This window comes from Pleuronectes platessa, chromosome 3 (genome assembly GCF_947347685.1).
Source record: "Pleuronectes platessa chromosome 3, fPlePla1.1, whole genome shotgun sequence".
In the NCBI taxonomy this organism is placed as follows: domain Eukaryota; kingdom Metazoa; phylum Chordata; class Actinopteri; order Pleuronectiformes; family Pleuronectidae; genus Pleuronectes; species Pleuronectes platessa.
In genome coordinates, this window is record NC_070628.1 from 18,120,316 (window position 1) to 18,136,424 (window position 16,109).

Genomic DNA, 16,109 nt, shown 5'->3' on the forward strand with positions numbered 1-16,109 from the left:
CGGAGCGAGGGATAAAGAAATAAAAGAAATACGGGCGAGGAAATAAGCCGGGGGTATTTAAGCTCATCTAAAGCATGAGTCACAAAGTAACTGCTATACTCATATAGGAAGCATTCAGATTGAACTTTAATTTAGATAGAGTCAGGTATAATATCATTCCACAGGAAAGTCATTCCCATGTGACTCATTAGGTGCACGAATAGCTGGGAGATCGCTTATTTTATCCGCACGTGGCTTGAGCTGATGTAAAGTTGGTTTAGTATCTTTATGAGCACAGACCGTTTGTCCATACTGTAAATGATTCATGTAACAACTGTCTCAGGAATGCAGCTCGGAATTCTTGGATTTAAGCACATGAGACTGCTGCCTATGAGTCTCACCGAGAGGGATTTCCTTGCATCGATATGTGGATATGGCTAGAGCAAAAGAGGAGAGAAAAGACTTGTTGTGCTGTTCCTCTAACAAGTTCACAGACACAACAAATGTAAACGCAGGATTAGATAATTTAAAAGAAATGCTATGGCTTTAGTTGGTGTCTTATTCTAGATTATGATAATCAACATACTGTACATCTTGTTTGCACAAGATGTTTTTTTCTTGTTATATTTACATGATCTTTGAAAAGTTTGAATGCAGCCAAGTGATGCTCTGTGAGCAGGCGTTACATTAAAGCTTCCCCAGCTCCCCTCCTTAAGGTGCTTCAAAGCCACCCAGGATTGTGTGTTTGTGTATCTGTGCGCATAAATAATAGGCTTGTGTATACAGTATGTCTGCGCTCCATTTGTGTGAATGTGTGTGTTTATTCCCATATGGATGCCAGGATTCATCTGTCTCTGTATGGTCCGTTAGCCCTTAGACATAAGGGAATGAGAAAAGACAGAGGCAGAATGAGATGACGACCATGATTATGAAGTGGAAAAGAGTATTCAGAGGTTGGGGTGGGGAGGCGGGCATCTAGAGAGAACTAAGAGGAGGGAAGAAGAGCAATAAAAGAGTAGAACTGTGGGGATGGAAGAGGGAATTGGGAAAAATAAAACAGAGGAACGAAACGTGAAAATATGAAGGAAAATGAAGGGCGGGGGGTAAAAGAAAGGGCAATAAAGACTGTGATTATAATGACTCACAAGTTATTCCATTCAATTTCAACAAGTGTAAAGCAGAACAAAAAGTACAGCAGGGAGAACCGACCATTGGTTTGGACTCAAACAAATAGATGCAGTGTGAATAGGTCCTACACGAGTGTTGGACATGGTTTCCCGTATATCATCACCAGTCGCACCAGCCACTGTCAATATGGAACAGCCACTGCCAAAATAGTGAGTCATTAGACTGCGTCTCTACATCGTTAATAAACTACAGGTAATTTAGTAAAGTTTAGGTCACTGAAAACTGAAAAATCTTGTATGTTTAAAAGGAAACAGGCCTTCAACAGGGTGAACTTGCACTTTTTCTGCAGCAACGGAAGTAAATGAAGCCCTGAAAATAAACAAAGTGTTGAACTTCTGCAACAGAGTTGGGATATTTTCCAAACAATGTTTCATTACTGAATTACTGCTGAATAAGAAGGAAATTTAGGTTAATTTAAGGATTTATTTATCTAATTATGCAATGATTTGAAAAACAAATCTAAGACATTTCACAGTGTACCTTTCTGTAACCACTGGAAAACCGGGGCAGTATTTTCACCTGTAGTTGACATACTACAGTGAATGACAGTTGCACCAAATACCATTCTATTCATGTTGCCATTATATGCACTATGCTGCTGACAGCAGACAAGGGTGAGGGGAGCAAGTCAACCAACAGTGGTTAGATGTGAGACTGAATTGGTGCGAGACAGATGGCTATTGTGAAGATGGGGGTTGGAGAGAAAGTAAGCGACAACACAGAGAAGGAGGTGGGGCAGTGCTGCCCATGTTTTCTGTCAGAGTGTGAATAGGATGGAGAGAGTTTATTTAAGGCTATAGGAGTTTTCCTCATCTCTCTGTGTACACATGAATATTCAACTGAGCCAGGCAGACTGACAGCGGATTCCAAGGCTTTTTGTTGTGTGTAGCTGGATGGTGGTGATGTGTGGCACCAAATCACTTACAACAAGAGCGAACCTGACCATATTTGGTTCACATAGACCACAGTAATGACCAATGAGGACAGTGCTTTATTTAGCATGGGGCAACACTGGTTGCATATAAAGTAATACATTTTCCACTCATTTCCATGCCTAATTAGTGACCTCCACAATAAGGCCTGCTTTACTCATAAAAATTCAAACTCTGACAGAATCATAACCTTGCGGCTACCTCTGCAAAAGTTTCAATAACACACAGTTGTTTTTACAGCTATATTGAGCAAGTGGTTCAAACAGTAAACTTGCCACTGAACACGACTGCAGTGTACTGTACACAGCAAAAATTCTATGAAAGTCACCAATAAGAAAAAATAGCTTTTAAGAAAAGACAAAAAAAGGCATAAGAATGAAGCCACGTAATGTTGATTTACTGTTAGGCCAGAGATATACTTGCTGTTTAAAACATGCGTTTGCGTATACAAACCGGCTGCATCGTGAATGTAGTTGCTCACATGCACATCAAATCAAGCACAGCGTGACAATGGCGAGTATGTGTCTCTCATTCTTCCAATGCAAGAGATTGATCATGAATAACACCACCAGTATTTTCTAATGTCCGCCAAGACGTTTGATGATTTGCTCCGCCGGATTAGCCTGCTGATGATACACCCCACATTCCAATACACACACGTGCACAACCGATGCTCCAAGGCTTAAAGTCTAGTCCGGCATTATTGCTACAAATCTTCTTTCTTTACATCTAAACCTTGGTTAACAGGTGGCAAATCCTTCAGTTATTATGATTATGTAAAGAGCAGAGTGGGATGGTGTGGCACACCGGCACTGTCCGAGTTACCTGATCCTCATCTTCACAACACAAACCACTGTATTTCTCATATAGTCCGACTGCCTCTCTCCCACAGTTTAACTGAAAACACAGACACAGAGTGTGATTTGAGTGGCAGTGTCAGTGAGTGTGTGTGTGTGTGGGTGGGTGTGTGCAGTCGTCTTGCTGAGTGGTTCACAACACACACACAAGGGTAATGTGACTGCAGAAACAGTAGCAGGGGGAAAGTGAGGGGGAGGAAAGTGTGATCCATAAAGTCGAATCTGTCTTCCTGCATCCACTGGGATTTTCCAGAAATACCAGTGAGAAATTAAAAGCGTTGTCTTTATCCACACTAGTTAATATTTATGATTCTGGCGTAGCAACAGTGACTAATCTGAAGATGATCTTCTTTCTTTGATGTTGTGTACTGTACAGATTTTTCATTTTCTAGGAATCAAAGAGAAACACTAGAACATTCTTTTTTGGTTTCAGTTTTTTACTAATATGCCTGATTCAACATTGTTCTGTGATTTCAAAGCAAAACCGTCTTTGACAAAAAAAATTGATCTACAAAGAACATTTCTTGGCCCCATCAATACAATGCAATCCTGTATGATTTGCTATTTATTTCAGATTAACATAAACATGATTATTGATTTGGCATCATGTGTTCCTTGTACTCCTGATTTGGAATAAATTGTGTAACTTAAAGACTTTATTGGATGGTTTATGATACTTTTGAGTGACTGAATGTCAAGTAAAGTAATAATTTTTGCAAAGGGTCCCTGGAATCCCACAACAGACTTCTTAGGGTCACCAAGCAAACTTTATCAAACACTGTCAGAGTACTGTACTGTGTTGAGGGACCAGTACAGGAAGTATGTTTGTGCTGATGCACATGTGTGTGTGTGTGTGTGTGTGTGTGTGTGTGTGTGTGTGTGTGTGTGTGTGTGTGTGTGTGTGTGTGTGTGTACATCACAAGTTGAAAACAGATAAAGAAAAAAAAACACAAAACTGGAGCCACACCGGCAGATTTGTCTGTCAACTGTCTGGACAAGATCCGGGGGTGAGAGAGGGAGAGGAAAGAGACGAGAGAAATGACAGAGAGATGAGAGACATCCTGTTTGCAAAAAGAAGAGGGTAAAAAGACAGAAGAGAAAAACGCAGGATACAGAGACACATGATGAGAGGCTGCAGTGGGGAGTCAGAGAGTTCAGGCAGTGAAAGGAACAGAGATAGGTAGGACGCATTAAAGTGTGAGAGCAACCCAGTCGGGGTGGAACAAAATCTGTAGACCTATTACCTGCTTTTGCACATGTTCCAAATTAAGTTTTTAAGACTCAGATTTTTTTTTTTGCCTTCCCTCATAAGGCAGAGGCTGTCAGAAATATTATGCTCTAGCCCTATGAAAAGAAAAACGTGATACTTCTCCATATTCTGCGGGAAAATCCTCCTGAAGCACTTGGAAAGTTTAATGTATTCTGCATATTGAAGCCCACCTCCTCTCCAGTCCGAGGCAAGGTTATGCAATACTGAGGTGTTCAGTCTTTCCATTTTCCTGCTCTGCAGTACACAGATGACACCAAGTTCTTAAGTAATTTGTAAAGCAGAAAAACTGTAGTATTAACTGTAACAACCAGAGCCTGCAGACAAAGTTTCACAAACATATTAATACAAATAAAGGCAAGAACATAGGTTATATTGTGACATGATAAACATGCCGCCAATACAGTCATACCTATGTATTCTTTGTATTCAGTGCACCTGTAAATAGGCAAGCTTTATCCTGAAGCTAAATGTTCATTGGACCCTCAAGTTTTGGTGTGGTAGAAGGCTTGTAATCTCCCCGTGTGTTACATGGTCAAATGCGCAAAGAGTCGTAAAGCTGAATTATGAGACTTGTGGTGCCCCGGTGAGATTTCATCACTGACTCACAGTCTCCTAATAGACCAAACTCTTCTTAAAATACAGTGCTTTGCTGAGAAACAAAGACCGCGTCTGAACATCCTGAGCCAGCTTGAATTTGTCATTGCTGACAGTTATGTCTCCAAACAAATCATCAAGGGCCGATCAGATATCAAGAAGCATTCATTGTGAGTTATTAGAGGGCTGACCAGCTGCATGCAGCTGGCGTCACTCCAGAAAAGTCCTCATCTATGCCTGCTTTTCTGTGGTTGTGATAAATGTGCCAACTCTAACAGTAAAATCCTAGAGTCACCAGAAAACAAATGTATCAATGAAACAGCGGGGTATGATTCCACGCAGCAGAAACCTGGGACTGAAATTTGAGGAGAGGAGAGGAGAAAGATGCCCAAAACAGTGTGGAGCTCTGTGTTCACACAAGCTTCACTTGATTTGAAGATGAGCGTCGTAAAGAAGCAGCAAAAACAGATATTCTTGATATCCTTGGATTAAAAAGCTGCAATAATAAAACATTTGACTGTTGTGTAGATCAATATGTATGCAGGGATTGCCAAAATCGCTCTGACTCTAGAGATCCCAATGCCAAGACAATTTATAATTTATTCTGATACAGAGGAATAAAAACAATCACCTCTGTTTAACGCCTCAAAGCCTCCGTCAGATCTTAAAGAGCGGTGGATTTCGGGTAGCTCACACTTTGGAATGTACTTTACTGGTGTTAACTCATCGTTAACTGATCATGTTACAGAGAGATGGAGAGCAAAGACAGCCTACTGTTTCCCACCATCAAACTAACCAGACAGCCGTAACTGAGATCCCCACAGCCAAGTGAACCATGGGTTAGATAAATACAAATACTCACTCTGATTCAGTGTCTGTAGATTGTAGGAAACCAGTCAGTAGGGCTATTATTAAAAGGCTCACATTATTTACATGTTTCATGTCATGTATTTTAAATTTTTTAACATTTTCTTCTCTATGTTTGGGTGAGCTCGCCAAAACAAATTCTTAATCTTAAAACCAATCTTAACGTACATATTACAGATAAGTATTATATTACTATGTAGTTAAAGAAATATGTAAGCATCCTTTCATTGAGTATCCACATTCATATGCAGTAAAGATATGTAAACATTAATGATATGAACAAGTTTTCATATTAGGCTGGTCAGTTCTCAACAAGATTAATTGGTGGGACGAAACCAAGTTTTAAGTTGAGGTTGAGATATACATCTGTTATTTGGGATTAGCAAATGTGCTGTGCGAAGTTTTAACGTTTTAACTACAAATTAATTAAAGTGGGCCTTATAATTTTGTCTGATTTGCTGGGTCTTAAATCTGTCGTCTCCTGTATTTCCTTTTAGACTCACTGACAACAGATAACGTAAACACAGCTGGGTCCCAGAATGAATAAAACGAATCCATATGAAGAGGGACACGTGAGCGTGAATGTGTATAGAACCTGTGATATGCGTGTGGTCAATTGAAGCCTATGCTGGTGATGCAGACTAAACAGAGCTGGAGGAAGTTTAGGTATAGAGCTACATTATATCCACAACACAGTGACCCCAGACGGTAGGGGCAAGACCAAGCAGAGACAGACGCACGCACGCACACGCACACACACACACAACGGGAGCATCATCTCTCTCCTGACAAGGACTTTGCACAGAGACTAATCTATAGTACTGAACATTTACACCAGATGATATTATGCCACCAGATTCACAGCTAGATGACTTGACTAAGTTGTTCACTGTAAATGAAACACAGATCATTAACCAGCCCAATTAGTCTTGCCACAGTGCTTCCATTTTTACACAAGGGCTCTTATACATCCAATAAACTCAGACCATTTCACACTTGATTATAAGAGTCTAGCACCAACGTCTGCCTCAGAGACCCAGGGGACCAGATGCAAGCATAGACCAGCCGCATTCAGGGTTTTAGCATATAAATGCATCCTATTAGAATAAGAAATGTTATATACCACTACCGCAAAGCCTTCTGTGTGCTAACCTGATCACTATTGTTAGGTTACTCCCCAAGGCTGGGAATGGTTTAGAGCACCATGCTTTTTGTCTCTTTTTTTAGAAGATTGCAATTATTTTGTAATTCGATACAATAGCTGCCTCATAGTGCATATTTAAAGACAACAACAACAAACATCCATTTAATTCTATTTACTCATTTGCATTTAAATGTTAAATTTATCTTGTCTCTGCATCCTTTTATTACCATTTCTTAAACAGTAAGACAGTTAATAGCTCTCCAAGGAGAGGCTACGCTGAGCACAACATTGATAGATTCACTTCTACAATTCTAAAGCCTTTCAGTATATATATATATATATATATATATATATATATATATATATATATATATATATCCATGAGAGTTGCTTGGTTGAGTTAAAATCACCAGAGTATTGAGGACAGAGTAAGACGGTTAACGCTCAAGTTATAGGGCTGGTTTACATTGAAAGCTCTGAAAACAAGATAGATGTCTGACCAATGTGACACCACATACAGCTTTTTACTTTATGAAATGAGCAGTGCACAACAGACACATTCTTTACTCCATTATTAATAACTTCCTTAAGGTTACATTTCAGCCCCTACAACGTGAATGTCTGTGACAGACTGGCTGGCTGGCTGACTGGCTGGCTGGCTGACTGACTGAATGACTGACTGACTGGCGTCTGTGAGCATGGCCCTTTTTGACTCATGTGCCTGCAGTAGAAGAGTGAGGCTGCACACAGTGAAATCTAATGTTAAAGATCTCACTCATTCGGAGCTCTACAGAAATTGAGCTAACACACGTCTTTTCTTATTAATTTCTGGTGTAATCTGTATTGCGGGTGTTGTCACAAAGCAACTCAGGGACACAAGAAGATTGGTTGAATCAAATTGTTCAAGTTGCATTTGGTAGCTGTTCATGGAAACTCTTTATATGTGGCCCATGACAAAGTGAAGGAGGTTGAGATAAACCAACCAACCAACCTATCAGACAGGGAGCAGAGACCTTAAGGATGGCCGAACCATCCCCACATCCTAAAAGACAGTGGCAGGTAAGAGAAGATGATGGCAAAATCCTTTCCTTGGTGAAGATCGAAAATTGGCAACATCTTGCAAGTTCAAGAACATTCTAGAGGAGGTAGACATATCACTGTTAGTGAGTCTACATAAAGGAGATGCTTTTATTAATGCAAATAAAGGGGGTTTACCTCAGATTCCAATTCCAACACTTAAAATAGGCTGGTCGGTTCTGAACAAGATTAATTGGTGGGATGAAACCAAGATTAACTTGAGCCAGAATGACGGAAAGGGAAAAGTATGAAGAGTGAAAGGAATGCCTTAAGAGCCAAAGCACACCACACCATCTGTCAAACACAGAGGAGGCAGTGTTATGGTATGGGCAAGTATGGCTGCCAATGGAACTGGGTCACTGGTGTTAATTGATGATGCGACTGCTGATTATCAAGGATGAGATCTGAAAGAGCTACACTGTCTGCTCACATTCAGCCTAACCCTGCAAAACATCAGATTCAGTACAGGTGGACAATGCACCCAAAACATGCTGGGAAAGAAACCCAACAGCTTCTCAGGGCAAATAAATGAAATATTCTTGTCAGTTGTATCTGTCACTTTACCTCAAGCCAATTGATCCTGCTTTACACTTAATGAAGACACCACTGAAGGCAGACAGACCCACAAAGAGGCAGCAACTGGAGGCATCTGCAGTAAAGACTTGGCAAAGCATCTCAAGAGAGAGAAACTAAGAAACCGCAGGGTTTTCCCGACCACTATAGGACTTAAGCGCAGTGCCTCAGCAAAGAATTATGCCCGTCACAGTTGATGAAAAAGTCGGAAAACTGTAAAATGTATAATTACGCGAGAGGAATGAGACTGAGGGAGGAACTGACTTGCTTTAGTAACTCAGCAAGAAGACTTCTGACCCACTGAACTATCCAAAGACATCTAATTAATCCAAATGTTTGGTTAGCGCCCAAACTTAGGCTTTAGAGAACTGCAATTCAGTGATTTAAGACTCGCTGCTTTTGATTGCACCTCTAAAACATAACTAGCCCTAAATGCTTAAATGATTATGGTTCAAATTGATGTGACAATGCCTGTTTTCACAATGTACAATGGCCATATTCATACGACTTATGGAGTTGACTTCATTATATGAGAAAGACACGAAGACGAGGTGAGTCGGTGGAAGAAGAGCTGACGACAGAGGGGTTGACAGCAGCAGCCGGGGACTGCCCTATATGGGCTGCTCTCTTGTCTCAACAGATCAAGTGCAAAATGTTTGCGCTGAGGTACATAAACACACACACACTCATCGGCCACCAAGCAAGAATGAATAGTATACACACACACTCTCCAAGCTAAAAAATATCTATTCTCGCACATTCACCTCCCTTCAAATCTCAGATGAAGAATAGCACTCAGTCCTTCACTGCATGTACAAAATACACAGTGACAGACAGGGTCAGGGAAACGCAAGAGGTCAAGTCAAAAAGGAAGTGTCTGATCCAGCAAGGGGAGGTAAGCAGTATGCAAATGAGCAAGTAGGCTTCTACACATCATACTGCAGTGAATGCTAGCTGAAAGAACACAAGCACTGACTCTATGCCTTTACACAGCTAGAGGAAGACAAATCGCTGACCTCCATTTACAAAGCACTGCTTTTTCAATGTGCTGAGGTAGAGATGCTAGATGATATAGAACAGCTAAAGGCTTACTTGTCTGAGTGTTTGGGCAGCTAAGGTTATTGAGCAACTTTCTTCCTTATGCCTGCGTTGCACGTGCATGACGGCTACCTCGCAGAACTGCTGCAGCTCGCACAGTCTTGCTGCTTCTACCAGCCCTATGTTTATCCATTGAGTTTCCCTTTGTAAAAGGCCATAAATAATAATAGTCCATCATCCATCATTGATAAGTGGTCTGCAGAGTGAAAATATGCAACTAGGAAGCAGTTTTTGTTTAACCTCAGTTAGGGCAAGAGAGAGCGAGAGAGTACCATACACCTGAAAATGTTGTTTTATGTAAGGTTACAGGTATGATGTCATGTCTATTTTTGCAGGGAACTGTGGATGTCATGTGAGAATTAGGCGAGACGCCGAGACTCCTGATGACACACTGCAGCAGGCACAGGCAGATAAACATGGTGAAAATCTTACCAACAGTCAAATATCTTTGAGGTGATTTCTGCAGCAGGCAGAGTTTTTGATCCGTGCTTTTTAATCGCTTCATAACTGGGTCAAACTGCACTTTGAGTATTGTTGGCTCCAAAATTAGGCTCCAAGGGTTATATATTAAACTGAGAGCAACACAATAAACACGTTGCTGTATGACTCATGTCTATTGTGTGCTGATGAATCACAATCACTGACTCGGGTCCACATTTCACCCGTCAAACCTTTGTGTTGTTTAAAAAATTTAAAAAATATTTAAAAAAGACACTTGGACATGAAACGGCACCAGAAAATCCTCAGCCTAAGTCCCTACACTACTAAGAGGACTATGTAATCAGCTTATATTCAAATCATACAGAGAGGAAGTCAAAACTGGAGAGCAGAAGTAATACTGTCAGTTTAAAGAAGATGAAGTGAGTCAGAGAAGATAGTGAGACGGAAAAATATATTTACGATCACAGATTCGGGCAAACTGAGAATACAATAATAATTGGCCAAAGAGGTCATGTTTGTTTGATTGATAGATGGTTGATTTTTTTGTAAGTAGGATTATGCAAAAACTACAGACTGTGTTTTCATGAAACGTGTGTGTGAAACATTCAAAGAAAGAGCCCATTACATTATTTGGAGGCATGCAGTTTTTAATCTTCTTAACTTTCTTTAACATTGCGAGATAGGATGTATTTTGTTTTCACAGATTAAGCAAGAATCCATTTAAATGCATAATTAGGGACAGAAATTGTGTGCACATCCAAATAACAAAATCTACATCTAGTGCATTTAAACGTGGTTTCATAAGGGGACTGTTAGAATTTGCGCTCCCCTTCGTGTGCTATTGTAGCTGTATTTTCTTTTATCTCATTTTAAGCGGCTTTACTAGATATAAAAAATCCAAAATGACCCCATATATTTAACATTTACATACATCTCTCCTCAAACATCTTTTACTTCTCCCATCATTTTGCTGTGATCAAAGCTTATCCATCATGTATAATTATCTTAGCCCCATGTGGACATCATACGTTGAAAGTTGACAGCTCCTGTTGGTTTCTCCCTGTCACCATGGGGCACTCTATGCAACATTCATTCTTTATATTTTTTGGAGTCGACAGGCCTCATTTAGCTCAGCATTGCGTGCTGACAGTGCATCCTGTGGAACCTTGTGTGCGTATGAGGGGAGACTGTGTGGGTGTGCAGGTGAAAGTGTGTGTCGGACTTCTGTTGTGAGAATACGGACATTGTGCTTGCACATACAAGCAAGCTGACAGTGGCCCCTGATAACTTCCCTAAAATGCACTCTGCCCGAGCGCTAATGCCGGACCGGGGACGGAGGCTGGATCTTTATCTTAATCACCAGCTTCCTGCTTTTTCCCTCTTCGACACACACGAGCTCCAGCACTCGATTCCCAAAATGTTGCAATGAGGAACATACAGCTCTATTTCACTATTCCCATGGGGAACACTGATTAACAACGTGCATTCCCGAACCAAAACCTAATTCTAACCCCAACCCTTAACTCTCAAAAAGCAGTCTCTACACACCCCACAGACGAACGCTACAGAAGAAAAAAGCTCATGTGGGTTCCCTTGCTTGATTTAGTGTCGCGTTCTCACACACACAACAGGAAAAATCCTGAGATGATTTCTTCCAGTGATTCCCTGCTTGCAATGTGCCAACTGGAGGCTAATGGATGAAACGGATCACAAAGACTCCCTCCCTAGTAGCAAAGGCAGCCGCAGCACAGGGCGGCCAAGAGGCCATATCTGTGGGGGGGGGGGGGGGGGGGGGTGAGAGACGGATTCATCGCCTCGTACATCTCATGACGTTAACCTTTAAGGAACTCCAGATTCAATCCACATAAGGAAGCTGAGGTAAAACCCCATGTTTTTGTTTAATTTCAGAAAACCCTACACCAATTCCTCCTACAAAGGAGACAGAGAGAAGATAAACTAACTGTTATGAAGAAAAACAGCTCTCAAAACTCGACATGGGTCTCTTACAAGCATGGCAGCAAATTCTATGTGGACACGACAACACAGGGTCCCCCTGCAAACTCAAACAACAGTAATTATAATTATTAATAATTAAAGCATCGAAAAGCTGATCCCTAAATAAAAGCATTTAGAAGGTGGCATTTGAATTCAGTGTGTGACGACAAACCTGGAGATGAATACAGTAAAATCCTGCAGTGTGTATCCTACGCCTATTCTAATCCACTTCCATGACAGGAGGGATCCCAGTGAGGGTGGGAAACTATAGCCCCTTATACATAAAATGTTCAAGGCAAGAATGTTGACCTTTATTCCAAACTTCCAATCTATATGAAATGCGCAGGGAGGCATAATTGTTCTGGCTCTACGGCAGCAGGGGTGATCACAGAGCCAAGTAGGTGTCTGAGTAAAAGGGAGAACGGGTATGAAGACACCAATGCTGTTGTGTTGTTTCTAGTTCAGACAACACGAAAGCTCCAGATCAGATCTGCGCTTCATACACACTCACTCGCTGCGTGAACTCTGCAAGGATGTGATTTGAGTGGCTCGCCCACACTTCATCTCCTCCAACTCAGTTTCTAGCAGGATAATATAAAGACTGATCTGTGACCACTACAACCAAGCAGAGGATACAAGATTGTACAGTGTCACGTGCACTCCTCGTCGCCAGTCAGACAACTTTGACAGTCATGGAAAAAACAGCACCTTATCTTTACATCACACACTGGGGCAACACAAAGCCGGCTTTAGTTCAGTGTGAACTTGCGAAAGCAGCATAACAATATAGCAGGATCTCTGTTTAAAAGGGACCTTTGACAGTCGCACCTCTGTGGCACCAATCAAGAGCCATTTTCTCTTGAACTCCAAACAATGTCCAGAGAAGAAGGTTGTCCAGAGCATGCATGTCAAACACGTTATCACCAACCTCGGTTTAGGCTTCGTGTAGCACCTGGCAGAGTGTGCAGTCCATTTAATGTCCGATCCAACTGATTGAAACATTTTTGTTCAAATGTGTGCATGCAGCTAAAGCTTCACTTCGGTGGGAGAGAAGTTAATAATTAAATCTGTCAATTTAATAATATTGTGAGGAACACTGTTAGAAAAACACCGATCAGGAATGAGCTTCGGTTTTGATCCGAAGAACCACTGTTGATTTTTTTTTTTGCATCATCAAGAATCTTAAGTAAAGTGCAGTCTTTAAACAGCAAAATGCTAGAATGTAAAGTAAGAGCCTGTGTAAGGGTAACTTGCCCAAGCTGAAACAGATGTATTACTGGGGACAGCATCGTAAAAAGCCTTTACAGAGTTTACAACTTCGAAATCTACAATTGCAAAACAGAATTTAAATTAAAATAGTATCCTGAAGCAAAATAGTTGATACTTTACAAACATTGTTTTAATGTTATTCGATTGGCTCACACTTAATGAGAATGTATTGAGGCCAGCAAGGGTGAAGCCTTGGAAATAGCAATGAGACGACAGACTGCACCAACCGATGAATTCAACCTCCTGAGGCAAGTCACCAACCGACATAACAGGTAGTCTTTTACATTCGTTCTGGGCTTTTTGACTATTAACAACTTTTGCCAATAATTTTTCGTACAGAAAATTAGAATGAAGCCGTAGTTGTTTAGGCAAATGGCCATAATTCTATTGCAAATGCCCTAACTCCTTTACAGCCACGCTTTCAGATTTCCTCTTTCGCTTAGAGAACAAAAAATACCCACTATGAGACCACAGAGTAAAACAGGACTATGGCTGGTATGCGATGTTAAGTCTAAATGCATGAGGAATCAGACGCGTAAATGAATGCAGCAGTCTAAATGATTACTCAGCATCACAGATCATCACAGTGGTCACCAGTTGAACCCCAATGTCTCTCTCTCCTCTCACACACACACAGACACAATTGTGCTAACCCGTTCTCTCTGGTGAAGGACAGACAGAGGATGTGTCTATGATGGAGAAAGACTCCCATTTCCTCTCTGAGGTTTCACATTCCTGGGATTCCGTCTGAAGACCACTGCAGCCCACTTAAAACCATTCTCCATATGCAGAGGTGAAAAAAAAAAGAAACCTAGGGCAGGCAGGGGAGCAGGAGGACGGACGGGTACGTCTTTGAGTTTTCATTACTCTTAACAGAATTAATCTCCCCTTATATGTAAGCGAACGTGTTGCTCACTTTTAGGATTCTCTGCAGAACGAAAGACTCTTCCTTGCCATGATTTAACCCACCCTACATTAAAATCAGACTGTGCTAGAACAACAATTTTGGGGAATTTTTGAATTATGCAGCACGGTTGTCAGTCTTAGAAACAAAAACCTTACATGCTGAAAAACATGTCATCAGAGCAAGCCATTTTTAGGTGTGTTATTCTTCACCTCATTTCAGCAGTCGATGGTGAACAGAAGATGGTGAGGGAGAAAGGTTTCAAATCTGGTTCTAGCGCAGCACACATCCATCAATGCAGGTTCAGCCTAAAACGCCCCCCCCCCTCTTGAAAAGACGGTTTGTCAGAGCAAACCAGACACTGTTTACCAAGTGACACAATGCAAATACCATAAACAAATTGGGTCAGCATCTAAATTAGTGATGCATTTTCAGTGTTTCCACTGTTACAAACCATTACAGTCCACGATGAAAGATATCATCTGTATTAACCAAGGTCATTGATGAAAGTATGATATCACGTTAAGTTAAGAAAACAATTGTTATATATAATTCTGAGCCTGAAGCTCAGGTATGAGGCCCCACAGTGGAGATGGTCCCTGGAACATGTCTGCACGGAGGAGGACGAGTACCAGTGATATATGATTTCAGAGACGATGTGGATGAACAGGCTTTGAAAATCACCACAAAAAACACCACGCTGAGATACCATGCGAGTCGATTAACGTGACCACAGACGTACTGATACAGAGTTTACGCATTTAAAGCCAGGCTAACTTAGTGAGCAAACCAGCAAGTTAACATTAGCCAGCTAACTTGTTAACCTGCAGTCTAAACAGTTACAGTCGTGAGCTGGTTTTTGATAACGAGCTAGGCTCATTTATTGCCTTTCATAGCAGCTAAACTGGTTAGCGTTAGTTACCTTACGTTAAGTGCGATGAATACCACTACTACTAATAATGATGATAATGATACTAATAATGATACACACGAGGTTTAATATGGATTACAAATGTCGACATTAGCTTCGACAGTGTGCTGGCTCACCATCAGCAGATGTGGAGTTAACCTGCTCGGCTAGCAGGCTAACATGCTAGCGTTTAGCAGCGCAGGAGGGGGGTTTAAATTCGCTTACCTGTCAGCCGCAGCTTCACTGGGCCGTTTCTCCTCACCCCTTGGTTAGACATCCCCCTCTGTGTTCCAGCGTGAGCCAAGAAAATCACCAAAAAGTCACTAATTCATGTGTCGCCGTGTGAGCTTATTTCAAAAGAAGGTATCTCCCAAAACAATCCCTCTGCTAGCCTCGGCGTTAGCTTGGAATATCACCATAGCAAATCACGCTGACTGATGCAACGTAATGGTGTCACAGTCATGTCGATGGAATGACTCTCATCCAGAGCCCCTTTCCTCTGAGAACACAATACACGTAGCTACGGGTCCCTGGTGTGGTTCATGCGGCAGAGCACGAGTACTGGAGCTGGTTCAGGTGAGCGGCTCGTCCTCCATCCGGACACACGTCCACTCAGCCCGGGTAGCTCAGACTGAAGTTGTCGGGGGGTGAAGCCTGATCCTGCAGACAGTCAGGCTGAGGGAGGTGAGGGGCAGCAGCACATCCGGTGATTCTTTCATAATAAGAGCTGGTCGCACATCGGCTCATTGAAACTAACACGACCCCACATGTACTGTTTTAATTCATACGTCCATAAAGCAACAAGTTCTATAGGCATATTCACAACATGTTTTCTAGACAGAGCGAGATTGTGTTTAAAAGTTGGCACTATTGTTGTTTCATTAAGTTGCATCCCATTCATCCACAATAATGAGCACTTCCTGTTTTGAATGTGAAGTTTCAGATCTTAATTTAAAATAGTATTATGCATTTGTTTTCCTCAATTCATCTGCAAGCTGTTCAAATATAGTT

At 41.4% G+C, this 16,109-nt stretch overlaps 1 protein-coding gene across 2 annotated transcripts in view; it reads right to left on the reverse strand.

Moving 5' to 3' along the window:
• LOC128436534 (E3 ubiquitin-protein ligase SMURF2) overlaps positions 1 to 15,768 on the reverse strand; it is a 67,000-nt gene extending 51,232 nt beyond the window's left edge. For both annotated transcript variants that reach the window (XM_053418280.1, XM_053418279.1), the window contains exon 1: positions 15,324 to 15,768. In XM_053418280.1, coding sequence (XP_053274255.1) covers positions 15,324 to 15,375 — 52 coding nt within the window. In that variant the 5' untranslated portion in view covers positions 15,376 to 15,768. The remainder of the gene's footprint in view (positions 1 to 15,323) is intronic.
• Positions 15,769 to 16,109: the final 341 nt, after the last annotated feature.